General features: G+C 40.8%; 1 protein-coding gene across 2 annotated transcripts; it reads left to right on the forward strand.

The window, feature by feature from the left end:
* Window positions 1–1,214: 1,214 nt before the first annotated feature.
* tbc1d19 (TBC1 domain family, member 19) lies at window positions 1,215–27,726 on the forward strand. 2 transcript variants are annotated; one of them, XM_085266816.1, is made up of 21 exons: window positions 1,215–1,430; window positions 1,566–1,638; window positions 1,752–1,797; window positions 6,375–6,450; window positions 6,571–6,645; window positions 7,005–7,068; window positions 7,820–7,866; window positions 7,949–8,059; window positions 8,639–8,711; window positions 9,357–9,395; window positions 12,701–12,813; window positions 16,549–16,623; window positions 16,713–16,775; window positions 19,310–19,394; window positions 19,811–19,855; window positions 21,549–21,581; window positions 21,687–21,796; window positions 21,892–21,983; window positions 25,548–25,663; window positions 25,778–25,848; window positions 26,747–27,726. In XM_085266816.1, the coding sequence occupies exons 1-21, from the start codon at window positions 1,335–1,337 to the stop codon at window positions 26,819–26,821; spliced, it is 1,578 nt and encodes a 525-aa protein (XP_085122942.1). In that variant the 5' UTR covers window positions 1,215–1,334; the 3' UTR covers window positions 26,822–27,726. The 2 variants fall into 2 exon arrangements, with proteins under 2 accessions (XP_085122942.1, XP_085122943.1); XM_085266817.1 differs by lacking the exon at window positions 9,357–9,395.

Consider the following 27,726-nt stretch of genomic DNA (forward strand, 5'->3'; position numbering starts at 1 on the left):
TACAAACTCAAACACGTGTAAATCATCTGTAGTGTGATGGTAATACATGACGTATCACTGTGTGAGAAGCTTTATAATGGCTTTATTTCATGTTTGGTAATGTATAGAAATCCTAACCTGCAAAGTTTTATTTTATTTTATTTTACTTTTGTTTGTTTTTTTTTGTTTTCAGTTTCAGTTTTATTCTCATTATTTTAAAAAGTGTTTGTCTTTTAATTTAAAAAAAATATATTTTAGAAATCTTTTGTCATCAGTGAGATTTCAGAACCTCACGCAGTGTAAACACTTTGCTCACACACAAGGCATAGTTTGTGTGAATTCCTGTTTGGGCCTCAGGGGGTTTTATTGGGGTGTGTTCCTGTGAAGAACTGCTGACGTGATTCAGTCAAAGTCAGCTTGACAAGTCCCAACCTGAATAAGACTACATTTTAAACCCATGAATTTTTAATGTTTCTTTTTGTTTTGTTTTGTTTTCCAGACAATTAAATAACCACAATCAAGAAGAACTAGTTTTCACTTATATTAGCTTTACCACTTCTCAGTAAGGCTATAACAAGTATCCATGCAAAATAGTGCTTCACACTTGATAAACACCTTAGACTTACTCAGTTATGATGACTGTGTATTTATGATACAAGTACCTGGTATACCACAGGTCAATGGCATCCATGACAAAGATGCACAAAGGTCAGCCGCAGAGATTTTCTATCACTCGGTTGTGGTGAGTGCAGTGTACTTTGCTGTGGTCTGCTGAGGGAACAGCATTAGAGTTGGTGACACGAGCTGATTGAATAAAGTGATCAGGAAGGATGGCTCTGATTGGCTGCAAACCAGATACTTTTGAAGCAGTAGTGAAGAGGAAGAGGAGGTGACTGGACAAACTGGACATGTTTATATCTACGTGGCAAAAAATATTCTGCCTCACTACTACTACTATTATTATTATTATTATTATTATTATTATTACATTTAATCATTAGAGGTGGCGCTCTTCTAAGGTTTGTTTGTGTTTAGAAGCTCGATATCTGGATAATATCTTACATTTCTCTCTCTGTACTTAAATCTATATTTTTGATAGTACAATAAAAACATTAGTTTCGAGTTATCAAGCCAAAATATGGAGATATTAACTAGAAATTTTGACATTTGGATGGGAAAAAAGGAGGTCGGAACTAAAGTGTGTGGTTCTTGTTTCCCCTGCGGACACGCAGCCCGTCCTCAGTTGCTAAGTAACCTCTGCAGGGGGCGGCTGCTGGATGCTGACAGTTTAGCCGCAGTGAAGCGAGCCGCTCGGCTTCAGACGCATAACTGAACGGGCTTTGACCAGAAGGAGGATGGACGAGGGCATCGAGCTGTCTCTGACCATCGCTCAGATCATCCAGCGGCTCAGAGGAAGCCATTTACACTCTCAGATAGAGAGGCAAGCCAAAGTGAGTGAGCTAGCATGTGGCTAACGACACGGTGCTTCTGCTTCTAGCTCACCTTTAGCTAAAACCACAGCATCCAGGCCACATCATGTCTAAGAATGTGAAGCATTGATTTCCCCATGTCCCCATTGTTTTCAGGAGTGTTTACACCAGCCTGACGTAAAACTGGAGTCTCTAAAAGAGGACGTCCGCAGTTTTCTCAAAACATCAGGTAGCAAGCTGCAAGAAATCTCTTCTCACAAAGTCATAATTAAGCTGTTGTCTCTTGTCTGTTTAGTGATAATAATATTATAACATATAATAACAAATTCCAATGTTTTCCAGGCTGGGAAAGAAAGCTGCAGAATGCAGTGTACAGAGAGCTGCACATGTAAGTGACATTTGGTGTAAAGCTGTCCATGTATGACGAAGCACTGCACACACACACACACACACACACACACACACAGTGGGGTTGAATTTACTCAAGCATGACAGTCATTGTGTTTGGGGTTTCTCAGCCTCAAAATGATTCAAAGCTAGTTTTGTGCCATGCTTGCGTTTGGTATCACTCTATAAAAACTCATCATGGCTTCAAGCATTCATCCATGTCTAACATTCGCATTTATTTCGAAATTTTTTTGTATCAAATTTGAGCTTTTTCCCGAGATGAATTTTCCCAGGATGATAGTAAAATGGTCACCTACTCAACCAGTGAGCTAAACTGATGCCCATAATACATTTTAAAATAGATATTTTGAAATGTGTTTAATTTGCTCGAGCATAAAACTGTTAAAAAAAATCAAATAGGCAAAACAGAGAAAAATGCATTAAAGTAAACAGTTTTTTCTTGTATATAATAAAAAAAAAAACCAGAACTATTTTATCGGGTTTTTTTCTAAATTGGGGATTTCAAACAAACAAACAAACAAAATGCCTCCAGAAAAGAGCAGATGTGTAAGTGTAAATATCAGATAGAGCGTCCTCCATGCGGGCCAGTCATGCTTATGTGTGTAGTCACCTGTCAAAGGCTCGTTGTGAGCCAGGAAAAATCTCTGCATTCATAAATTAAATAATGTTAGGCTGTCAAAATAAACATTTACATGTACTAATAGCCTCTGTGAGGATCTCTGTGCATTTCAGTTTAGATGGAAACTGAATGCTTACACATTAGGGATGGAAAATTTGTAAACCTCTGCTCATGATTAGCTTATTAGATATAGTGGAAATTTTAATTTGTTTTGTCTCCTAGCAAACTAAAGATGCACAGCTCGATCTGCTGAGTCACTGCTGTGTATTGCTGGCTAATATCAGCCTACTGATGGTTGCTGGTAGACTTCAAAGGGGTTATTGCTTTTTCTATGGAAGATTCATTTTCCTTGACAGAAAAGTAGGAACAAACAAAAATAAAGTTTCCCCAGATTCTATAGTTAAACTTTGGTATCTGCATATGACAGCAAATATGCGACATATGAAAGTCTGTCTTCATCATCATCATTATCAGGCACACAGAGGATGCTGTAAAGACACATGAATGTAGTCAGGAGTCAGGACACAATCACTCTGTATATCTACAGAGTGAAAAGCCATCAAATACAAATCATTTTATTCATCATGATTGCTAAATTTGATTTATTGGCATCTTTGGGTAAAATTTCTTGTGATATCTGTGTATATGGCTGCTTGACAAACACCCCACAATGCAGTAGGGCATGTTTCTTTATTCTTGATTATATGATTGATTACGTGTACCTCCAGTGAAGGAGATGCTAGCACTGGGAAACTGCTTCAGAAGAGCTGGGCAACCTAGACCAGAAATCCTGTCTTTGTATCTTTTGGCTTGATGGCGCCAAAAACGATCTCCCTGTTTAAAAATGTAGTACACCGAATATCCCAATATCTTGTAAAGGTGTTGCTAACTTCTAATGGAAAGTACAGTGGTGGTTAGAAGTTAACATCCACTAATCATGGGAATTAATCTCATGGAAATTTTGGGTTTCAATGACTGTTCTTTGAACTGTTCTTTTCCAGGTTGGTATGATTGTACAGCATACATCTTAGAACACTTTAAAACAAAAAGTGGGTGTACAAGTTTGAATTAATTTTTAATTTGATCTAATCTACTATGGAAGCCCGTTTCTGGCACAAAAAAGTATCCATAACTCAAAATTTCGAGTTATCTTTATCAAAATTTTGACTTAATTTTCTCAAAATTTTGAGTTAATAAGTCAAAATTTCGAGTTTGCGCTGCCAATCAGTAATCTACGTGAATAACGTAATTTCTTTGTTACCCGGAAGCTGAAGCCCTCAGCTACAAATGCTGCAGCTAAGTCACCAGTATTACAGCCAGTCATGTATGCACAAATTGCTGATTATTTTCAGCGTGGCTTCACAAATGATGAAATCCTTGTGTTATTAACTACATCACATGGCGTTACTATCAGCAAACGTACTCTTGAAAGTGCCAATATGTTCGATCTGGTTTTGAGTGCGCATTCCTCTACGCTAGATCCTTCCAGGTAACAAGAAAATGATGTAGATTACTGATTGGCAGCGCTAACTCCAGATTTTGAGTTAATAAATCGCAATTTCGAGTTAATATGTCAAAATTTCGAGTTATGAATATTTTTTTTGTTTTTTTTACTGGTGGAAACGGGCTTCCATAAATCCACACAGGGTCAAAGTATACCTGCAGGCTCAAATATATACAAATATATACATACACTCACTTAATCTTTTAAAAAGTGCTCTTAAAGGTTCTACAGTGTCTTTTAACTTGACAAACCCAAGGCCTATTAACGAATGATCACTGGTTGATCATTGTAGTCAACCAGTGATTGTGATCGACTACAACCGGTCACTTCTCTTTCTAGCACAAAAAGGATTTATTTGACACCATTCGATGGATTGAACAATACGCAGAACACTGGGAAAGTCCAAGGAACTCAGTGAAGATTTGAGGAGGAGAATTGTAGATTTAGACAAGCTGGGAAAGTCTCTTAGAGCTCACCTTCAAGTTCAACTGAAATTAGCAGCTACATGCGTGGACAGGCCACATACTTTCTGGGGAAAAGTTTTTGCCATCACAGAGTGGATGGAATAATGAGAAAGTAGGACTACCTCCAAATTCTCCAACTTCACCTGAAATCAACAACGTGGTTGAAACCTGGACACAACTGGGTCTTCCAACAGGGCAAGATCCTAAGAACACATGGCTTTGGAGCGGACAAAGCAAGCTAATGTTAAATAGCTGGAATGGCCTTCCCAAAAATCTGACCTCAACACTGCTGAAAATCTGTGGACTACGCTTAAAAGCCAAGAAACCAAGAAATTTAAAGGAAATCTACCAGTTGTGCCAAGAAGAGCGATCAAATATCCGCCAGAATTATACCTGAAGCTTGTTGATGACTACAAAACGCATCTGGTCAAGGTGCAAATTGATGGCAACCTTCTTTTGTGAAGAGTAGCAAATGTTTTCGAGAATAGTCGGGTAAAGTCTTTGAAGTCTTTGAAACACATTAGGGGGATAGAGATGATCTATATAAGACTTAATGTAAACAGAGAGCTGATTATAGAAGGAGACAAGGTTGGATCAAATTAAGGTGAGGCTGACAGTCACAAAGGAAGGATGTCAGGCAGATGAAGACAAAACACCATCGGGGAGTCAGAGGGAAGACAAACTCAAGAAGTCAAGGCAGAGAAAGACGCACAAGGACAAACAATTACCAAAACACAACAGGAAGCAGTTACACGAAAGATGAGAGAAGTCGTGAAGAAAAAAGAGAATCCAAGAGACAGTGGGGAAATGATCAAAATCGAAACAAGTAGGAAACTCAATAAAGTCCAGCACCATGACAAAGGTTTGTGCAGAAAGTCGCTGCTTTTTTCTTTTCTTTTTTTAAAGAAAGTTTCCAAATAAGTTGGAAATAATGAAGACGTGTGAGTGAGTGGAGCCAGGTTTACTTGCAGAAGCAGAGGGAGAACGGGGTCAGGAGCGTGCAGTGACTCAGAGCGTGCACAACAACACGGGCACGGCTTCATGGAAGAGACTGGTTACGTAACCCAACATCAGACTGCGTTAATGTTATAGATTCATCTCATTCTACACCTTGTTTACACATAAATCCAACACGCACAATATAATAACACAATATATAAAAGCTGGTACACTACTATCTATTTAAAGGTGATTAATGCAGGGTTTTTTTTTAAATTTGGTAGAAATGTTGCTCTCTCCTGCACAAGTTTGGCTCCTCTGCCTTTCCCTCTTAGTGTTATTGGTTTACCTTTAAAAAAATGTTTGGTTTTAAACACTGAAATTGTAGCTAAAAAGCCATTGTTCCCTGAACGTTAAAGACTAACAATCCCTCCACTGTTATCCACATTTATGCACTCTTTTTATCTGAAATCTCCGTTTGGCTGGAGGCCTTTTTGTCTCTTCCGTAAAAAGCTTGGAAACGTGTGCTGCACTCACTTATCTCGAAGAGCACCGGACTGTCTCTCCTTAGGCTCAGTCTGAAACAAGGACTTAATACGTTGCTTTGAGAGGGTGACATATAACAGTGACTAATGGCTCCTTCTTCTGGCGCTATGTGCTCTTATAGGTGTTTAGATTGGGGTGAACGTTGTTTAACGCTCTGAGACCTTGAATCATTCGGCATGCCCTAAGCAGGCTTAGCTGGGGGGGGGGGTTGTGCATTTGGAGATGTCTTCTGACTCATCTGGTGTCCATTTGTGGGCTCTAATGGAGACTGACTGCCTGCTTTTTGTAAAGGGGAAAAAAAGTAAGATTTCCCTTTTGTTTGACAGTTTCCTCCTTTCAGCTGTGTTTCTTTTCAAAATAAGATGCTCTTTGTGCCACGACCGGCTTCATTTTCCCCAAAGCTGTAAGTGTTTTGTGAAAAAACACAGTGGTGTTATTTGTGTGTCAGTCGGCAACGTTGTCTTACTTGCATTTGCTCATTCCAGCCAGCTGCCCCCGAGGCATCCCCCGGCTCCCCCGGAGCATCTCAAAGAGCCGCTGGTCTACATGCGCAAGGCCCAGGTCGGCCCGTCTGCTTTTATTTCCTCACTTTCTCTGCTTCTCCCTGACTCCTATCATTTTTGTCTGCCAAATTCACTTTTAAATCACTAAGGTGTGCGCATGTGTGTGTCTCTTACACAGGCCAGCTGGGAGAAGCGTGTCCTCAAAAGCCTGAACAGCATGAGCACAGAGCTTGGAGTGCCTCTGGCTCACATGGTAACTAAAACATTGACAATCACAGCCAAGTTTATAGATTTTAGTTTGTAGGGTTTTTTGTTTTTATTTTGCAACATCTTCTCTAGAGATGTTGCAAATAGAACAAATTAAAAACCCTGCATCATTTTAACCCTGAGCCAACTGAGCTATGAGCTGCGGCTAAACCCGAGCAGCTTTTTTAACTGACGATATCCAGACTGTGTTGTTTGGAGTCTGTTTATCAGTTTTACTGCTTGCTTCTGCACAGGCACGATTGTATTTATGACTTATTATTTCGAACGCAATACTGATGTGACATTTTTAAGACGGGATGTGCGGCATTTGTTTGTTGAAATCTTGTCTTTCCGCCTGCTCCACAGAGGCACGCGGCGGAGCAGAAGGAGCTCACCAACAAATGGAACGAGATGGGCACAGATGAACCAGGTCTCAAGACACTACCCAGGAGATTTGGCCTCGAGCAATCTGCCTTTTATGATAGATTAGTGTTGATGCGTTCAGGCGCTGCTGTATTTATCGCCAGCTTAGCACATCTCAAAACCAGATCTGCTACTTCCGTGTTTGCTTCCTAAGCCGCGCTAATGCAGCCAAGGCTTTCTAAGGCACTCGGGCTCTGTAACATCTGCATAGCGCACAATGTAGCTTTTTGCAGAGCACACGCTGGAATTGTGCTGCCAAGCCTCCCCATAGATGACTGAGCCTGTGCTATGAATTCATTTTTGTTGTTTAAAAAGAGTTTTTATTGTTGTCAGAAGATACGTACCACTTTGACTTCAGGCCACCGCGTTTACAAAGAACACCCTAATCTCGTGTCCTAACAGTGCTATCAGTGCTCAGTGGTGTATAATAACATTTAGGATGTGCCGTCCTTCGGCTGTAAACATTTTGGATCGTGAATCTAGAAGCTGTCCAGACTCCTGGTAGGGAGATAACCAGCAGCACCCCTTCCTCTCGTCGAAAGCCTTAATGTGGCCTTGTTCTGAGGATGACACGGGACTGGAACTTACTGCCGTGCTATGAAGACGGTGGACAGAAGTTCCACTTAGAGCTGGCCTTTAATTTGCATAGATGTGTGTTTAAGTTGAAGTTGATAAATTAAGTTCGCAAAGAAATGGCTTTTTTGACTGCTGTTACATAACACATTGTAAAGATTGTTTACGTGTTTATATCGCTGCAGATTTGAGTCGCTTCAGGCCTGTCTATGCTCCGAAAGACTTTCTGGAAGTAAGCACATTCCTCGCCTTGTTTTTTTACTGCTATTATCAGGATTGAACTCCATTATGTTACATAAATGCTGTCTAAACAGGTCCTAATCGGTTTGCGGAACCCCAACCACGATAGCAGCGAGGACATCAGCGTCAGGAGTCACTGGGGACTCATCCAGGTTCCTCTCAATGTCAGGGACATCCCACACCTGGTAGGGATCTGTGTTCCTCCCCACTTCACTTCACATGTTTGTGGGTCATAGGGATTTGGAAAAACTTGTCCTTGTGAGTGGGATCAGACACCAGCAGCTTATTCAAAGGATAGCTAACATCACTCCAATTCCTAAGTCTCTGGCTGCCAGTTTAAAGGCTTATTAGCTGTTTCTCAACCTGAATATCCCTGATATTCTACAGCAGTATCGCCCAGAGAGGCCTCGTAGCTCAGTGGTAGTGGTGCCCAGAGCAAACTCTGAACAAGGGGAAATAGCTTTTTGTCATTATGCAGCAGTGAAACTCCCTGGCTGCTGTTCAAGCTATTAAATCCTGACTAATAGCTGTGTTGTTTATCACTTATTTTCATAACTCGTCACTCATGCCTTATAAGCAAAATATGAAGAAGTCATGGGTGTCTTAATAATGTCTCTTAATATATTTCTTTTTCTTTAACGTTTTGTGTTTATTAATAAAAACGTCTTGCATTGTGTTGAGGTAGAAGTGTATTCTTTGAACTGAAAGAAGAATAGATTGTACATTTATTCATGCGTTTTGTGTCTGTTGTGTTAAACTCTCAGAGAGAGGCCTACTCAGAGCTGAACCTGACCAGTGGACAGATGGGGATTGATGACCACGCACTCATCCATCCAGGTATTACTCCTTTCTTGGAAGGAGAAGGATGAGAAGGCTGATAGCAGATACTTAGCTTGGTAGTTATCATGCCCTAAAAGACATGTTCAAACTGTAACGATAACATGCTGGTGGTTGTAGAGTTTTGTAAGTTTATGGCATACATATGTGAGAGTGCCATCATTGTTTTCATCTAACCATCAAGAAAAGAAGCTCCCTGTTACAGCGCTGTGTCAGCCGTTTGGCAGAATCAGAGGCTCATTAGTTTTAAAAACTTTCAGAGGACTTTTTGTCCTATAAAATACATAATTTGTAGGCAAGCTTAGATCATAACAATTTTAATTATCACTCAGCAGCATTTTAATACCAGACCTAAACACATTTCTGGTTGTGATTAAGAAAGAATACTCTAGAATAAATGTGTTTACCTAATGAACAGAGGGCTTTAATGGTGTATATACCACAGGGACTTCATATCAGTCCTTGTTCCTTTCTTGTGCCACAAGGGCCGTCTGGGATTTCTCAAACAACATCTCGGTGAAGGCCACATATCGACATTGTTACACTTTGGTGTTCAGGCTTGAAATAGAATCCAGCATGTCTGTTTGTAAATCGAGCAGATAGCACCACTGATGGATCTGTGCTTTCTTTCTCGTTCCTGTACAGACTTGTTTGAAAACGAGTATGTGCAAATCGGAAAAAAAGGTCAGTGTTTGGTTCTTGTTTTTATTCCTTTTTTTTTTTTTTGTGGAAATGCTTTGTTGAGCTCTATTTTCTTCATGAGATTTTGTTCATTGTACACTAAATTACCAAAAGTATTTACTCACCCATCCAAAATGACTGCATTCAGGTGTTCTAATGAACACTTCCATGACCACATGTGTATAAAATCAAGCACCTAGGCGCACTATACACCTCACCTAGGTTGAGGTGTATAGTGCGCTGAGGTCGCCCACTTTTGCAGAATCAATAGTGACGGACCAACAAACTTCATGCGGCCTTTGATTAGCTCAAGAACTTTGCGTAGAGAGCTTCGTGGAATGGGTTTCTATGGCTCAGCAGCTGCATCCAAGCCTGACGTCACTAAGTGCAATGCAAAGAGTCAGATGAAGTGGTGTAACGTCAATGTGGTGTGACTGAACCTTATTTGTCTGGCAATCGGATGGACGATTGGTGGAGGGGTCATTTTAGACAAGTTCACGCTCCCAACTTTGTGTGAACAGTCGGGGATGGTCCCTTCCTGTTCCAACATGACTGCACACCAGTGCACAAAGCAAGGTCCATAAAGACATGGATAAGTGAGTTTGGTGTGGAACAACTTGACCGGCCTGCACAAAGTCCTGACCTCAACCCAATAGAACACCTTTTTGGATGAATTAGAGTGAAGGCGTGTCTGACCTCCAAATGTGCTTCTGGAAGAATGGTGAAAAATTTCCATAAACACTCCTAAACCTTCGAAAGGTTTTCCCAGAAGAGTTGAAGCTGCAATGGGTGGACCGGCATCATATTAAACCACATCGACTAAGAATGGGATGACCCTCAAAGTTCATTTATGCGCGTGAAGGCAGACAAGCGAATACTTTTGGCAATGTAGTGTAAATCCACATCCTATTGGTCAAGAATGTACCAGTTTGTTTGTCTTTTGGGAAGGCAAGGAAGGAAATACATGTCCTTTCAATGAATATAACATGAAATTTCTCTTAAGAAAACAACAAAAAACAAGGATATTTGCTTTGAATGCCATTTTTGCCCATACATTCCTCTATGCTAAGTACAAATATGTAGCAGCTTAAGTGTCCTAACAGAGGCAACCAGGAATGTCATTACCTCGTCATTTTTTAAGACTTCTAAAGGATAACTCCAAATAAGACAGAAACTTGATGAGCAGACAGTCTTGTTTCTAATTTTTGTATTTAAGAGCCTTTTTATGGAGATCTTTTCAAAACTAATCTAATTATATCAACTGTGACCCATTTATGGAAGCCCCAAAATAGGCACAAGTGTTACAAGCAGAAAGTGTGATGCAGAAAGAGTACTGAGAAGTAGTGCTGTGAGATATTGTATGTTTTGGTACTGATCCAATACCAAGAGAAAATACAGGGCTAGTACTGCCACTACTAATATTGATACTTTTAGCCTACAACCTGCGTCTGTCTCTAAAGGAAACCATGTATCCATCCTATCTCAGTAGTACTGATCCAGTACCAATGCCAGCGTTGCATCAACAATATCGATAATTGGATCGATGCGCCCACCTCTAACGGGAAGTATTTGTGTGAGTCAGTGAATGACTGCCGCCTCTGAGTGGAAGCACGAGCATTCAGATTGGTAACACTTTAACTGTTAGCTCGTTGCTCTGTAACAACGCCACCTGTATGACGGCCAAATCAGATATCAGCCAACAAGAGTCTTACAAACACAGGCAGTAGTTTATTTACACAACCACGACCCTCGATCTACCGTTCGCCTCTGTGCCTAAGCTGCGCCTCGTGGTCCAGACGAAGCAGTAAGTGCACTCGAATACGAAATGTAGGAAACGAGGAGCGTGTTCGTTTATGTTATGACTGACCAGCACCTTAAGTCAAGAGCTGTGTGTTTTTGGCTCCTGTCACAACAGAGATTTAGGGCAGAATGGGGAAGTTCAAGAGTTTGTTTCCAGCATGCGCCTGAGTGATTTCTTGGAAAGCTACGCAGAATTTATGGGAATGTCTTTGTTAATATTTTTGATGTTTATACATTTTTTTGAGGAGAAAAACATCCTCCACACTCAGTCTTTTCATTTTTGTGCTACTTGTCGAGGATTCTTGCAGAATTCTCAATAAATGTTGAATATTTTGAATATCTTGTATACAGTCGTGAGCCACCCTTCATTTATTTGTTTTTGCTAGGACAATAGGAACGTCCTATGTCAGGTCTTTGCTTTATTCAAGATTTCTTCAAGCTCTTTAAGGACATGACTTTCAGATACTTTTCATCTGCTTTAGTTGTTTTGTTTTTTTAGGCCTGCCACTCTTTTCTCCTCCAGTTGTTCATATACATACATGTGTTCTTCCTCCAGTCTACTGTTTTACCTTTATATAGCCAATTGAAAAAGAAAGTAGACCCTCTTTTAATTCTAAGGTTTTAGGTATGAGGACTAGAACGTATCTTCTGGTCCTTAGGAGGACTTGAATGAATTTAAATACAGCACAACAGCACATATTACACTGTGTCATTATTTAACAGTAACTAAGTCATTTCCAAACAATCTGAAGTCCATCATTCAGCAGTGAGAAAGATTATTCACAAGTGGAAAACATTCGTGACAGCAGGAGAGCTTCCCAGGAGTGGACGCCCCAAGGCTGCAAATAACTGGAGAAATCCTCTTCTCTATAAAAAGAACATATCAGCACGGCTTAGGTTTGTAAAGGTGCATCTAAACAAACTTATGGAACAATGTGCTTTGGACAGACGAGACCAACTTGCAGATATTTAGACAGCATATCGGCACAAACGCCTCATAACATCTGTCAGCACGATGGTGGAGTTGTGATGGTTTGGGCTTGGCCACAAATAACATTCGTGTATTTACATTGAACGTTAAGACGTACTCTTACAGCAATTACAAATACCGACACAAATCCAACTCCTGTGTAGAAGAAGAATACATCATTTGAAATTCTCGCTTCTGGAATATGACTAATTTTTTTATGTAATCCATTATTATTTCTTGAATTCATCTGTCATTTAGTCTGTCAAATGTCAGAAATTTGTCACAGTTAACCAGACAAAAACACTGACTTCTTAATAATCAAATGTTTTATCATCAGGGTTCAGAAGCAGATTTTTGTGATATTTTTTTTTCACTTCATGAATTACTGAGAGAAGTTTAACATTTTGGGAACTTTTTTTTAAACCCTCTTTCTGAATGTTACGTGGGGAATTGCCAGGTGAAGGAAGCCTGGTCCTAAGGTGAATAACAGCTGTGCTATGCACCCATTCTCTGTTTTGTCTTCATGTCTCTTGTGTAGTGGTTATGGAGGAGGATAGCGCAGCAGCACAGCAGTACAGCAGGCAGGGCTGCCCCACCGGGCTCCGGGCAGACCTGTGGGCCCTCATCCTTAACGCCACGAACCAGCCACAGGTATAGTACACTGTGCACACACACATGGCCGAGTTGCACTCTGGTGGCCACCGTCAGCTGGCTGTGTTTGCTGTAGAGCAGCCGTGCACACACAGCTGCAGTGATTCCCAGAGGGCATGTTTACTACAAGGGGAAATTTTCAGCTGCATCCATATTCACGCTTAACGGTTTGGAGCTGAGGGGCCATTGGACCTCAGGTGTATTCGTTTCCCTGGAGAACGGCACCAGGATTAAACACTTTGCATCCTTGCATTTATACCGTGCACTAAAAACCAACACATGATGTATAACACCAACTGAACTGCAATTTCTACACTAGACAATCCGTGCATTCGCTGGTGTGCTGCTTATCGGCTCGCTGCGACTGTTTGTAGAAACGTTAACATAATCAGATGCTGGGGGGTGTAGCACAGTTAGCACAAACAGTGTGGCTCCCTGTGTGTGTGGCAGAGGTCTGTGTAAACGCTGCAATCCAGAGTCTCATGTTGGTGGCAAGTTGCAAAAACAATGCTTGTGATTAAGAGATTGATTCGTTAGAGAGAGCTATGTGGGCAAACCGGCTGAGGTCTGGAGAGCGTTAGCACGGCTTTGGATACCACAAGGGCAAACACATTAAACAGTCACAGTTGGTTAGTTACAGACAGGATAAATGTGGCTGGTGCAAAATTGTCTGCATTGTGTATATTATGAATTAGAATTATCTTTCAGTAGATCTAATATGAAGACTGTAATCTCTTCAGTCAAATGACTTGGGTGTTGCTTTGATAAATGTTAAATAGTCTCAATCTAATTTCGAAAACAAGTTTGGGACGCGGTGTAATTAAACTAAATAATGCAAAGTGCAAATCATTTAAATCTTATATGTAACTGAAGAAGAGTACACATTGGCATTGTAAACAGTTGTTAACAAGATCTGCGATGGTGTGGCGGCGCATTTAGCGCAAATGGCACACATGCACAACTGTGGAGGTGTCATTGATGCTGAAATATAGACATTTACAGGCCATTTTAATAGGCACACCTGTTCAACTTGTGTAAATCTCGAATCTCTTTAATTTCTGCCAATCACACGGCAACAGCTCAATGCATTTAGGCAGCAGATGTGGTCGAGATGAACTGATGTCAGACCAAGGCTCAGAATGAGGGAGAAGGCTGTCATTTTAAATGTTGCATGGTTGTTGGTGCCTGATGATGAGCTGGTCTGATTATTTCAGAAACTGATGATTTTCTAGGAGTTTCCCCACACAATCATCGCTAGGATGTGGAAGAATTTGTCTGAAAAAGAGAAAATATCAAGTGAGTGGCAGTTCTCTGCCTTTGGATGTCAGCGGAGAATGGACAGACTGCTTTGAGCTGACAGGAAGACAAAAGCAACTCTACAGTCACCAGATCTCAGTTTAATAGAGCACCTTTGGGATGTGCTGGTGAGCTGCGTGATGCTGTCATGTTACTTTGGACTTAAATCTCTGGGCAATGTTTCCAGCACCTTGTTCTTCCCCTGAAGGGAGGAAGTGTGCAATCAGTTTGTTTGTTTTGTCTGTTTGTTAGCAGTCTAACGTTCAAAGTTTTCAAGGTATAATTTTCAAATTTTGTGTGAGGGTAGATGCTAGGGATGCACCGATACTACTTTTTTGGAAACGAGTACGAGTACGAGTACTTGCATTTCAGTACTCGTCGATACCGATACCGAGTACTTAATAAAAACATGATTTAAATTTGCAGGTAACAGCTTTAGTCCTACAATTTAACAAAAAACAAACAAACAAGGGACTAGTTTGGAATTAAGAACATTTATTTAAAATGAAAAGCATGTTGTATGCAACATATTACAGAATAAATAATTATAAAAAAACAAAATTTAATTTTACATTTGTTCGTCTGTTTCTCTGTTTAGAAGTCTCACTAGCACAGTCACAGCTGGGATGACATCAGAGGCTAGTGCGTCGTAGCTGCTCACTTTTTTAGTTAGTTCCTCAAAGGGGGCGAGGATGGCAACAGTCGTCTCCATAAGAGCCCATTGGTGAGCGGTGAGATAGTCAGGGAGTTCGTGCTCGGACACATACACGCCCAGCACTTGCTTTTGCTCAATGAGGGACTGGAGCATGTAATACGTGCTGTTCCAGTGCGTCTGTACGTCCTGCTGCAGTCTCTTTATTGGCTGGTTGAGCTGTCCCTGAATGTCCTCGAGGCGGGAGTAGGCTAAAGCGGAATGTTTAAAATGCCCAACTATTTTCCGTCCCACTGCTATAGCATCAGCTATGCTCCTCTGTGCTAATAAGCGTGGGTAAACTCTTTGTACTCGTTGTTGTGTTGGGATTTTAGGTGCTTGATTAAATTACTTGTGTTAAATGCGCTACCTTTAGAGCCTCCTCTGGACAATTTCGCTGAGCACAATTTGCAGTCCGCCTTAGTTCCACACAGCTGATATGTCTCGCCTCGCTTTCTCCCCGCTCTGAGCTGCAGCCGGGGCCTGGGGGCGGGCACTCGGGGCCTTTGATTAACCCCTTACATGCCGCTCAAACATAGGCAGGTCTCAGACCGTGGTATCGGTCCTTGGTATTGGGGGACTTTTAACGAGTACTTTAGAAAATGTGGTATCGAGGCCGATACCCGATACCGGTATCGGTGCATCCCTAGTAGATGCCAATAACAGCTCGACCCTAAAGGTCAGAGTAAAAACTTTGTATTACCCACAGTGTTTTTTGGATCATCTTCACAACAATATATTGGGCCTTGGCGGACATGAGTACCTAGGTGGGCTAAACATTTGACCAAGGTCAAAATTGATCTTGAGCGCTAACACTACTCAACACTATTGATTAATATATCATATGATGGGGCACAGAGAGAGCTTATTTTTTCAATATGACGCTCTATGAGGTGACGCCACAGCAGGCTGACATCACCATAAAACATCAAAGTTTATTATTTATTTACAACAAAACAAACCGGTATACACAACACACTTTGATTCAGCAGCGTAAATACAGACTCTATAAACAGCAGGACTTTGTAGTAAGAGCCAGGCTGCATCCCTACTTCTGAATAGGGATCCTCAGCTTCCTGAGTGCTGGTCATAAACATGCACTCTTTTTGTGATCCTATTGTATCACACAGTTTGCCATTTTACACCTGATTTAACACAGTGGGATATTTCTTATTTTTTTATCTTTTATTTTTAAAGTTTTGTAGAGTGGTGTCCAATTCAGATCTATTTCACTATCCACGAATCTAACCTGTAAAGTGAACTGCTGTGACCCATGTTTCCACTCCATACCAGCAGGAGATATAAACTTGAAGTATTTTAGCAGAAGTTGTCGGAGCTATCTTTTGCTGACGCTGTCCATATTACCACAGTGCTTTCTGTGTCCTCGCTCAGCTGTCAGAATCACAGAAACGTCTGTTTTTGCTCTCAGTTCACTGCCGATCATCGTGTAGATGCTCTTTCTTTGGTTCATTTATGATAACCTGTCTCAAACCGGAGGCGCGCTTGATTTTAACCATGCGGTCGGAAACACGTCACCTCTGCGTGAAGCCTCGTTCAAACCTGCTGTAGTCACAGACAGAGAAGGTGCATAAATTTGACTTAGATGGATCTGTTAAAGAGAGTGAGGTATATTTTAAATAATAAATGGGGGGGAATATTCCTGTTACATTTGCGATGCGATTTATGGATTCTGAATGTGAAACCGCCTGAAAGTTGACATTAAACCTGTTGGCTCTCTGCTGTTTCAGGATGTGATGCATTATGAACAGTTAAAGGCAGGAGTCATACAGCATAACCTGCTGGTGGACAACCTTATCTATAAGGTAAGTTACATTGTCACTGTGCTCATCAATAATCTGTAACGTTACGTCATTCTGAGATCACTGTAATTTCAAAACGTCCTCTCCGACAGGATGTGAAGCTCACCGCCAGTAATGACGACTACTACTTTGTGTTTGAAGATTTCCTCTATCAGGTAGGCTCTCTTCTCAGTTTACTTACCACACCAGGAGTTGTGTTTCAAAAAATGTTGTGACCTGAGCTCAAATATTAATGAAGTGCTTGCTTGGAACTTGTTACTGTTTAGCATTTCAGCATAGTTAAAACTTTGTATCTGTTGACATGTTTCTAACTTCTATCAACAGAGTTAAAGGCTTGAAACCTGTCCGTGGCCTCCCTTATCAATTTGTTACACTTATTTTGTTGTACAGTTCAGTTGTTTACACTGTTGCAGATTAAACAAAGTCACTGTTGTGTCTTCCATATTCCTGTGAGATAAGAGCTTCTACGTCACCCAGAAACCGATTGCCCCAAACATTAAAACTCGTTTTAGCTAATTGTCACTTAATAGCAACGCTCATCTTTATCTGCCTTACTTGTTCAGCCCAGATGCGGATACGACCTTGTATTAATAGCTTCACTGGCACTCACTGCTCGGTTTCCCTTTAGTGCTCAGCTGATAAACACTTGCATGTACTGGGCAACCGGTTTATTCAGCGACTGTTTGCCCATCATGCTCCCTAATGCTAAACCGACGAACACATACGTACATGAACAAAGCTACAGTATTCCTGTCAATGTTGACTAATGTTAAACTCACTAGGCACTGAAATAATCCACGTATTGTTGCTCTTGAGCAGCTACGTAAGCAGAAGTTTAGAGTTTTCCAGAAATGTTATGCCATATTATAAAAAAGCCACACATTGAAACACTGTCAGTCTTGGATTAGTCTGCCCAGAGACTGGAACTGAACATTATTGAAGCAGTGTGGCATCATCTCGACAGAGAACAGAACGAAAGGCAGAAACTTCCAAAGAAGAACTCGAGAACTATTCCTGTAGTCTACTTTGTCACAGTCGTTTAATGAGGCAGGTAACAAAGGTACAAACAAAGGGCAAACTGAAGCAAAACCAACATTAACCTAAACTTGGTGAACTAAAAATAAGCATGAAAAAACCCTCAACATGAAACTTGGCCTGGATGCAACAATACCTGAAACATGGAACCATGACGTGAACAACAGACAACCTGACCCCAAACAAAGGAGGACTTAAGTACACAGAGAGATAACAAAGGGATGGGGAACAGGTGGGAACACAGATGGGACAAATCAAACCTAATGAGACAAGGGGAAGCAAAACTAGATGCACTGCACATAGGACAGGGACCTTCACAATAAAACAGGAAACAGCATGGAACTCAGACATTGCAACACAAACTTGGTAACATACAACACATGGCATGAAACATAAATGGTGAGGGAAACTTAGATACAGGGGTAGAAAACACAAGGAATCTAATAAACAAATGAACTTAGCTAACCTAATGAACTTAAACATAAACATCAAAATAAACTAAAACTTAAAACGCTGGGTCCACAGCCCCAGAAACTTGACATACTTAAACAACAAGAAAGCTCAGAGTTCAGGCTGTGTTGAAGAATAAAGTCATACCAAACTCTGTTTTTCCTTCATATACTGTATTTCCATATATATTTGGAGGTTCAGTAAATCAGTGCAACTATTTCCCTTTTCCATTGTAAGATATAAAGAAGTGAGTGTTGTCTCGAGACATTTGTACAGAACTTTATATGTCTGGAAAAATCCAGATCAGGTCTTTTGGATAAACATATATTCACGTGACATTGTTAAAGTCATTAAATCGTCATTTAATACAAAAATGTAACTGTCTTGATTTGAGTTTGGATCTTTTTTTATGCTTCAGTCAAAGACTTTCCACCACAGCACTGTTCTAGTCATACAATGTGACTGCATTGATAAGACTGCTTTATTGTCTGTGTGTAGAAATGGTGAGGGTATGAAAGTTGATTATATAGAAGTCTCAAAAACTCACAAAACTCATATCATCTAATGTGATAGACTTGGCATTAGAGGGTTAAAGATGGCTAAAATGCATTTGAATTAGACCTGAGAAGTAGTCCCACAGTGACATCCCATCAAATAATCTCAAAGGTCAAGCAAACTCACGATTTGCTGCAGTCCTCATCCGCCTTCAGTCTTAAGTTAACTGTACGAATTTCTGGTTTCATCTTTTCTCTAGAGATTATTTTTCCGCGCTGATGTAATTCAGCTTAAGTGGCTAGAGGAAATGAAATTTGTTCGCAGAAATATACAGAAGTTGGACTGTAATGGAAAGATCTCTAACTCATACGGTCCTTTTGTGAAACAAGCAGCCACTTAAGGCTCGGTAACTGCCTGCTTCAGCACATCCTGAAACCCTGACCCCAGATGTTCTGCTTTAATAGATTTCTTACCCAAGAGGAATCAGGGCCACTCAAGGCCATCACCAGCACAGAGCAGATAAGAGTATTAACTGCTGTCTGTTTTATCCCCGGTTGTCAGGCGGGGGATACTGTTACATATTAGGAACATATCCTATATACATCCCTCATGAAATTTAAGCATCGCAAACCTTAAATCCACTATCTGATACCATCATTTTTAGTCAGTTCATGAAAATGTGTCTGACTCCGTGTGTTTGTCCTCCCAGGTGTTGTTGTGTTTCTCCCGTGACACGGCCGTCCTGGAGCACTTCAAATACAACAGTGCCACACCTCCCAAGTCATACATCCAAGGTGAGATTATTAGCTAAGGACAAATATACACAGTTACGCATCTCTTCATGGCACGAGGCCAGAGGAATGCCCCTTCACACGTATAACATGGGTTCTCATACACCGATGACTTTGCATGTTAGCTGTGTTTATTTCTTTGAACCTGACCTAAGACGAGTGTGGGATGCAGAGGGGTGAGCATGTCTGTATGGTCAGGAGTCTGTATTTTCCAGGTCATTTGAATAAATGCCATTATTGGAAAAACAAATCAAAACACTGTTAAATGTATTTTCACTAAAATCCTGGTGATTTTATTTTCAAGAAAGTCAAAATCTCTTTGGTAGCTGCTACAATTTTTTATTTCCATGATAAGCCTTGCATGTGGTTAAAATGACTAAAAGATTAGAAGCTAATGTCATTGCTTGTCTGTCTCACAGGGAAAGTGGGAGATGAGGAGTGTGCTGTTGTTTATCCTCCCAACGGTGAGCTTTAATATTATTTCACATGTTCTGGTAGTGTTATTTCTCTGTTCAGCAATATTTTATGTAACGGGCCAAATATCTATTGAGGGAGTGATTAACTAGAAGAATAAAAAAGTAATAACTGAAGACGGGAATTCAACATATACCTGTAGTAAAGATAACAGCAAGAATTACAAGTGAAAATATGATATAATGTTACAAAATGTACATGTAATAATATGCTAAACAACCCAGCCATGCCTAAATGTATTTTATTACACTTCTTCCTTTAAGTCACTACCTCACTGCAGACTCAGCTCATCTACATGTTAAATTAGAGAAAAGTAAGATGGCTTCGCTAATGAGATTAACTTTCCTATAGCTACCACTCTGCAACTGGTTGCAGAATACACAGTTTCACATAACAACCAGTGGTTGTCATGGGTCATGACCGGTCTCTAGGCCTGCATTCAGCCAATGAAATTGTTTTCGCTGCCAGCAGCCACTCACAAATAGCTATTGAATACACACATTTTTCCCTAGTGTCCAGTAGTTGCCACATGGTTGCCAACTGGTCTCTTGGCCTCCCTGTGATTGAGACCTAAGCCGATTATGTTAAGCACTGCAACATGGATCTGCTATTTCCAGCGTATTCCTCCATGATATTTTGTACAAACTGAGTACAGTGGTCCCTCGTTTATCGTGGGAGTTATGTTCCAAAAATAACCCGCGATAGGTGAAATCTGCGAAGTAGCCAACTTTATTTTTTACAGTTATTATAGATGTTTTAAGGCTGTAAAACCCCTCACTACACACTTTATACACTTTTCCTCAAACAGGCATGAACATGTTCACACTTTTCTCACTTGTTTAAACACTCAAAGTTCAAACCTTCTGTCTTACAAAGAATGAAACTAAACACACCTGCGGCTGCCTTTGATGGTGCAAAATGTTTCATCGACATGTGTTTGTTGGGGAGAAAACTTACAAACATACAGTGCAGCACTTCAGAGTCACACTGCTAGAGATCGAAGATTTATTTAAATTTGACAAGCTGAACGCATTCTGTACTGGACAGGAGACACGGCATGAGATTGAGTCACAATGGTCTACAGCCAATCAGGACACAGAACACAATGCGCTGTACTACAAAAAAAAGCATCAAAACAAATCTGCGAAACAGCGAGACCGCGAATGGTGAACCGCGTTATAGAGAGAGACCACTGTAGTGTGTTTAGGAGTTTACCAGTGATGTGTTCATCAGTTTTTGTGTTTTTTTACTGTTTGTGTTATTAGGAATTGAAGTGAAATACAAAGTACTTTTGGATGTTTAAACTTCCTTATATACTTTGTCAGTGTTCTACATTCTGGCAACGGTGTGTACTCTTATTTAGTATGGCAGCTAGGCTCACATTGCCCTGATCTCTAACCTATAAATCCATGAAAATAAAGACGATTGGCGCCATTTGTTTATCAAACCATCTCTATATAGTTTAATATTATCATCACCGAATGCTTTTCTTCACATTAGATTGAAAATCTTATATCATCACAGGCGGTATGGGGGCAGAAGCACAGCATTTACACAATTATTCACACATTCAGACAAAAAAAGTTTACCTGGAGTCTAAAGTCAATATGGCTTGTCACGCTGAAAACCTAACTGATGTTTATGTGTAAGAAATTTACTGACTTGCATATCTTTTTTGAACAGGTGTGATTCCTTTTCATGGCTTTTCAATGTATGGTGAGTATGTTTGTGATTATGAGCGGCACTCTTGCTGCTTTTTCCAGAAGTGAGACAGTATAAGCAGGATGTGACAGGGAGTGTGTATTTGAATTTCTCCCACAGTTGCGCCTTTGTGTTTCTTGTACAATGAGCCTTCCAAACTGTACAACGTATTCAGGGAAATGTACATCCGATACTTCTTCAGACTGCACTCCATTTCCTCCCACCCCTCGGTAAGATTTTGTGTTTGCTAAAAGTCAACATCCAAACGTTCTCTTCTTCTGTCTTCATGTGTGTACTTGATGTGGTTTCTCGTGTGCTCCTGCAGGGTATACTGTCTTTGTGCCTGCAGTTCGAGCGGCTGCTTCAGACCCACCTGCCGCAGCTCTTCTACCACCTGCGACAGATTGGGGTGCAGCCGTGAGTAGCACACTCCACACTGTGGTCCAGTGTATCTCACCAGGAACATGCGGCTAGCAATGCTATTGAATAATTAGCTTAGAATAACTTCCTGTCCAATCAATCCCCGCTGTATCCAGTCCAAAACCAGTTTAAAAGTGTGCTTGGGATCATTGTCCCATTGGTTAGTTTTAACGATCTAGTGGTTGCCTGTCCTCTTCTTTCATTATGCCATCCACTTTTTGCAATATACCAGTACCGCTAGCAGCAGAACAGCCCCAAAGCATTGTGTTACCACCACCATGCTTGACAGTTGCTGCAGTCTTCTCACCTTTACTCTTTCAAACATACTTCTTGTCAAACATACATCTTGTTGTGGCTAATTGTTTGTGTAGCTCAGGGGGTAGAGCAGATCATCTGCTAGTTGGAATGTCGGTGGTTTGATCCCTGGCTGCTAGTGTCTGCATGCCAAATATCCTTGGGCAATATCCACAAATCATCCATCGGAGTGTGAATGTTAGATGCACTTATGTAGAAAAAGCGTTGAAAAAAGTGCTTGTGTGAATGGGTGAATAAGGCAAGTTTTTTAAAGTGCTTTGAGAAAGAGAAGCAGTCCGTTTACTAAATAGCTCAATCTTTGTCTTGTCTGAGCATAACATTTTCCTCCAGAAGGCAACTGACTTGTCCAGCTGCAAATTTCAATCAAGTTTGAAGCTTCTTTTTTATGGCGTTATTTTTGTGCCACTATTCTGAGCACACGTAAAAAACAATTGAGCGCACGTAAAAAACAATTGAGCGCACGTAAAAACATAATTTGCAGGGGCAAGTGTTGCATTTTGAGGAGAAATTTATTTTGAGCAAAGAAAAGCTACATTTGAGTGAACAAAATTCATTGCTGCTTGCAAAAAATGTATTTCAGTGTTTGCTATTATCCACACACACACACACACACACACACACACACACACAACAGCAGCCCCTCTCGCTCAGTTTTTGCATTTGCGCTTGCTCGCAATGTGTTGCTTGCACTTTCAGCATTTCTGCCCGTGTGCGTTCAACTCTTTCTGTACACCGTTATATTTGTGCCACAAAACCAGCCAATCACAGACTTGGATGCAAAAAAATCCGATTGCCTGTTTTGGTCTCCAATCAGCTCGAAATTACAAAATGCAATATCCCAGAATGCATTTCGTCCAAAAAAACTCAAACGAGGCAGTGGCGGAGGAACACAGAGTGGCAGAGTTTGAAATATTACTCTGGGTCACAAAATAAACTTTAAAGATATTTTCATGCGAGAATGGTGCTGTGTAAACTTCAAATATCTGCTCGTTTAACAAGACATCACATATTTGCAGTATTTGCCATACTTTTTTGGTGGGTACCCTCTGAGTCCTCGAGGAGATAAAACTGGTCACACTGTGGACAGGAATGCTGGTGTGCCAGCATTTTCCAGTTCATGGCAGGCTTGACCTTTGGTGGTTCCTGGGTTGTTCCTGAACATCCTCACCAATTTCTTCATCTGAGGATTACACTTTTGGTCTTCTTCCAGACCCACATCAGAAAAACTTGTACTTGAACTCAGAAAAACCTGTTTGAACTGATGATCTTGGAATCCGCAGTTGTTTAGAAATCCAACAGACTTTCGCAAATTGTGTAAATCTACCATTGTCTTTCTTGGATCTCCATAGAGTTATTGCACTTACCCAATGTTCTGAGTATTGGTCAATCCAATGAGTGCTGTCCAATAAATCCTTTTGATATTGCAAAGAGAAACTACCAGTTGTAGTCAGTCAAGATTACTCATGAGAAGTTAACAGACCTTGTCAAGTTAAGATACTCTTGAACCTTAAGCACCACTTATGAAAAGTTAAGTGAGTGTATGAAGTATATATTTAAGCCAATATCTGTACTATTGACCCTGTGAGAATTGGAGTGCATCCAGTTCTTGTTTTTTTAAGTCGTTAAAGATATATACTGTACAATCACCTTGGAAAAGGATAAATGCAAAGAAATCCTTAAAATCCCCAAATTAACATGACATTCACGCTCACAATCATTGTATTTAAACTTCATGCATTCAGTCATAGTTGCTTTATGAAGTATGACAACTGGCATTAAAAGATGGAGCATCACATTTAATTTTCCCCACTTAGCCTGAAAAGCTCGAGGTATTGTTGTCACCATGCCGGCTGGTTGGGTCGGCACTGGGCGATGTGAACATGATAGCATAAGACTGAAACAACATAGGATTTTCAAATGAAGTGGATCTACTAAAAATCTCAGGTAAGTTCAAATGTCTATGACATTGATCTTGAGATCAAGGTCAGAGGTCAAGTTGAATGAAAATCTTGCATTGGTTAAGGTATGCAGCTAAAATACTAGTAATGCGTCTTTTCATTTTATGACCACCCAGCAAAAATGGCTTCAAAAAAGGGTTTCATTTACAAACAACCCAGCACTTTAGGATGGAAAAAAGGAGTCTGAGATTTGGCTGTGCTGGCCCACAGAATATCTAATCCGTGCAAATTTAAACACAGGATCTAAAAAGCTTTTTAAGGTTTATTATGACAATGTTGGTTTAGTAGATTTAACAAATGGAGGGTGAATGGGTGGATGGATGATTTTCTCTATACATTCAGATAAGGACAAACAGTTGCAATTAAGGACGAAACCAAATCACAGTGCTACTGAAACGTTAACACATGGCTCTGGTGTAACACAACCATACATGTGAGTGATGAAATATCTATTTAGACCTCATGGTAATTACATATAAGGTTAAACAGTCTTCTTAATGTAAAGAGTCTTTGTTCTCAGCCTGGTGGTGAGGAGGTAAAAGCCTACTAGGCCAAAAGGGTGGAGTCATAAAGACTCCTGGGTATTTCCAACAGATTGACAGGATATGATGTATACTGGTGTGGGGAAGTTGGAAAGGGGTTTTAACAGTATATGTAATAACTATTCTGATTAGTCACTCCAGGCACTTGGGTTTCAGTGTTATTTCCATGGCAATATAACAAAAAAACCTATAATTCTTACCATTACAAAAAGTGACAGTGTTTTTAGTGGTTTTTATTTATTATGATTTTAGTATTTATTATTCCTGGTTCTTACGTAGACATTTTCCTTTGAATTGATATAGTAAATAAAGTCACTAAGGCTCATATGCACCTCATTAACCTCTACAGAGACCTGGTAATTGTCTTCTAGAGCTTGTACTTCCATGAGATTTGTGCCATTTACAGATTGTACTGCCAGGAGGCTGAGTGGTAGCTCTGGCGGCCACCGGTTTTTTGGTTGTTGTTTTTTTTTGGTCTAGTATTCTTGTCTGTTCCTGTTTAGGCCATCAACATTCGATGTTTGCCTATTCGTATGGTATAAAGACTTATAGTTATCAGCTGCTCCCATCTAGTGTTGAATTACTGGAACTACAGTCTTAGTACTGATTCAGGGATCCTTTAAAAATCACTTACGATTAGTATAGTACAAGATGCTGGTATTTTACCCCGAGTTGCTTGCTAATATGACACATTTGCACAACTGTAGCCATAAAATCAGTTTACAAACAGATGTTTTTGTCTCTAGGTTGCGTCTAGCCTTTAAGTGGATGGTACGGGCCTTTTCTGGCTACCTTTCCACCGATCAGCTGCTTCTTCTTTGGGATCGAATCCTTGGATATGATTCACTGGAGGTAGTTGCAGGTAAACAACAGTAACATGCTTGTCTCGTCTTTTTTTTTTTTTTTTTAATTGTAATGCCCTCCATGCTTGAGTCTGATTAGCTCTTCCTATCCAACTCCCATCCTTCTATTCCAGTTCTAGCAGCTGCTGTGTTTGCCTTCCGAGCCGAGAACCTGATGGAAGTGACGTCGCTGGCTTCAGCCGAGGTACATGTGTCTGTTATATTTGACTTGTACTTGTGTGTGTGCATTTGAAACTTTTGACTTCAGTCCCTCTCCCTGTCCTCCTCACATACTCCTGGAAGGCTGTAAATAGCCTCTGATGATCATTCAGTACCAGTAACCCAGTCATCTGAATGCAGATGTCTGTAAAAACCCCGACACTTAAGAACCCTCTTACCCCGCCCTGTGCACAGCACACCAACTTCTTCATCCAAATCCCAGCAGCACTTAAAAGGAGATTTTGTCATTAATTTCAATTATTGCTGGAGGTCTTGTAACAAAAGATCAGCTGCAGAATCATCATCACAGCTTTGAATTAGTGCAGCCTGCGGTGACTCCTGCACTGTCGCTCGTGTTACACTAAATGCAGGTCTTTAGCATGTTTGTACTGTACGCTCCGTCCGCTCCCGAAACCAGGAGCAGACCATACAGTGACTCCCCTCCCTCCATCCACCCTCCCTCCAAGGGGTGAGGCTGGGGTTAAACTATAATATGATGCATGAGACCGGCACTATTTGCTTGCTCATTTACCACCTGCCCCAGTAGAGACAAGATATCATAACACACTGCTCCTTATATTATATATTTAGAACCTTGGGGCCTGCATTGAAATGGTAAACCTTCTCTCTAAACATGATATGCTCCCTAAATTTAATCTCTCACTGACTCTCAAAAGGACAGGGTGGGGAACGGTGTACTCTTAAGCAAGGATTGTCGGTTCCCAAGGATCCTGCGTCATCATTATTATGCGTGTCGGACCTGTATGGTTGCATTTTTTTGTCTGTTGAGAAGTGGGGCGGGGGAGAGGGTGTGCTTCACACAGGTGAGATGGGGAATGAGGTCAGAATTCTTATTTGTGTTTTCTTTGACAAACTCACTGCAGGCTGTCCTCGCTGACCTTTCAACTCTGAAGGTCATGCCGCTCATCCAGGTCTTTCTGTTTGCCACGGCCATGTGAGGAACGCTGACACGGCAGCACGGGCCGTGTTACGCGCATACCATCGCCGGGAGGGATAAAGTGCCACTTAGCTACTACGCCACACCCGCACCGACATGATTAACGGTCCGATAAACAGACGGTTCAATTCCACACCGCATCTTGCACCGCATCCCAAGGAGAAAGTCGAAGCCACCTTTAGCACATAAACTGTAAATATCGTGTTATGAGATGCTGTACAGTATATAAGCATAGACTACAAACTAGTAAAAGGCTAAGCTGGCCTCCTTAAGCCATATGCTCTGCAGGGAAGAAGACACGCACACACTCGCAGGCAGCAGCGGTTGGATCAGCTCATTAGTAGACGTGTTGCACGAAGCAGCGATTGTATTGCGAGAGAGAATAACAGTAACGTCTCCAAGCTTGGCTAATGAAACGTTAATTAGCGCATGCAATTTATTCCGCTCTGTGGCTCCTGCTTGTTACGACGCTATTAAATAATGCCGATACAGATGAACGAGGAGACCGGGACGCCCCCAGTCTGCACCAGCATGTTGAAAGAAAGCCACAAACTGAATTACGCTGTTGCTCATATATACAGTAATTAGAAGCTGCTGCGTACGTACATGGTTTATTGTATAAGGAAGGAAATGCAAATCACTGCACCCTTAAGAGACGTTTAGCGCCTTCAGTGCCAGTATTTAATTTACACCATTGTCTGTGCTTTATTATTGTATTTAAATTTTAAATAATGTATTTTATTCCTGAATGTATTCAATTATTTATGCAGTTTTTTTTTTAATTCAGTCAAATCCATTTTTGTCTGTACTTGGGTCAAAGTATTCTCTGCCAGTCAGTGTCAAGATCGTGTTTTTGGTGGTTTTTCTGCACCAGTTTTCAAATAAAATCTAATTTTGGTGAGTTTC

This window comes from Mchenga conophoros, linkage group LG3 (genome assembly GCF_057382185.1).
Source record: "Mchenga conophoros isolate Kocher_MC1m ecotype Shallow Benthic linkage group LG3, M_conophoros_male_GT1.1, whole genome shotgun sequence".
In the NCBI taxonomy this organism is placed as follows: Eukaryota; Metazoa; Chordata; class Actinopteri; order Cichliformes; family Cichlidae; genus Mchenga; species Mchenga conophoros.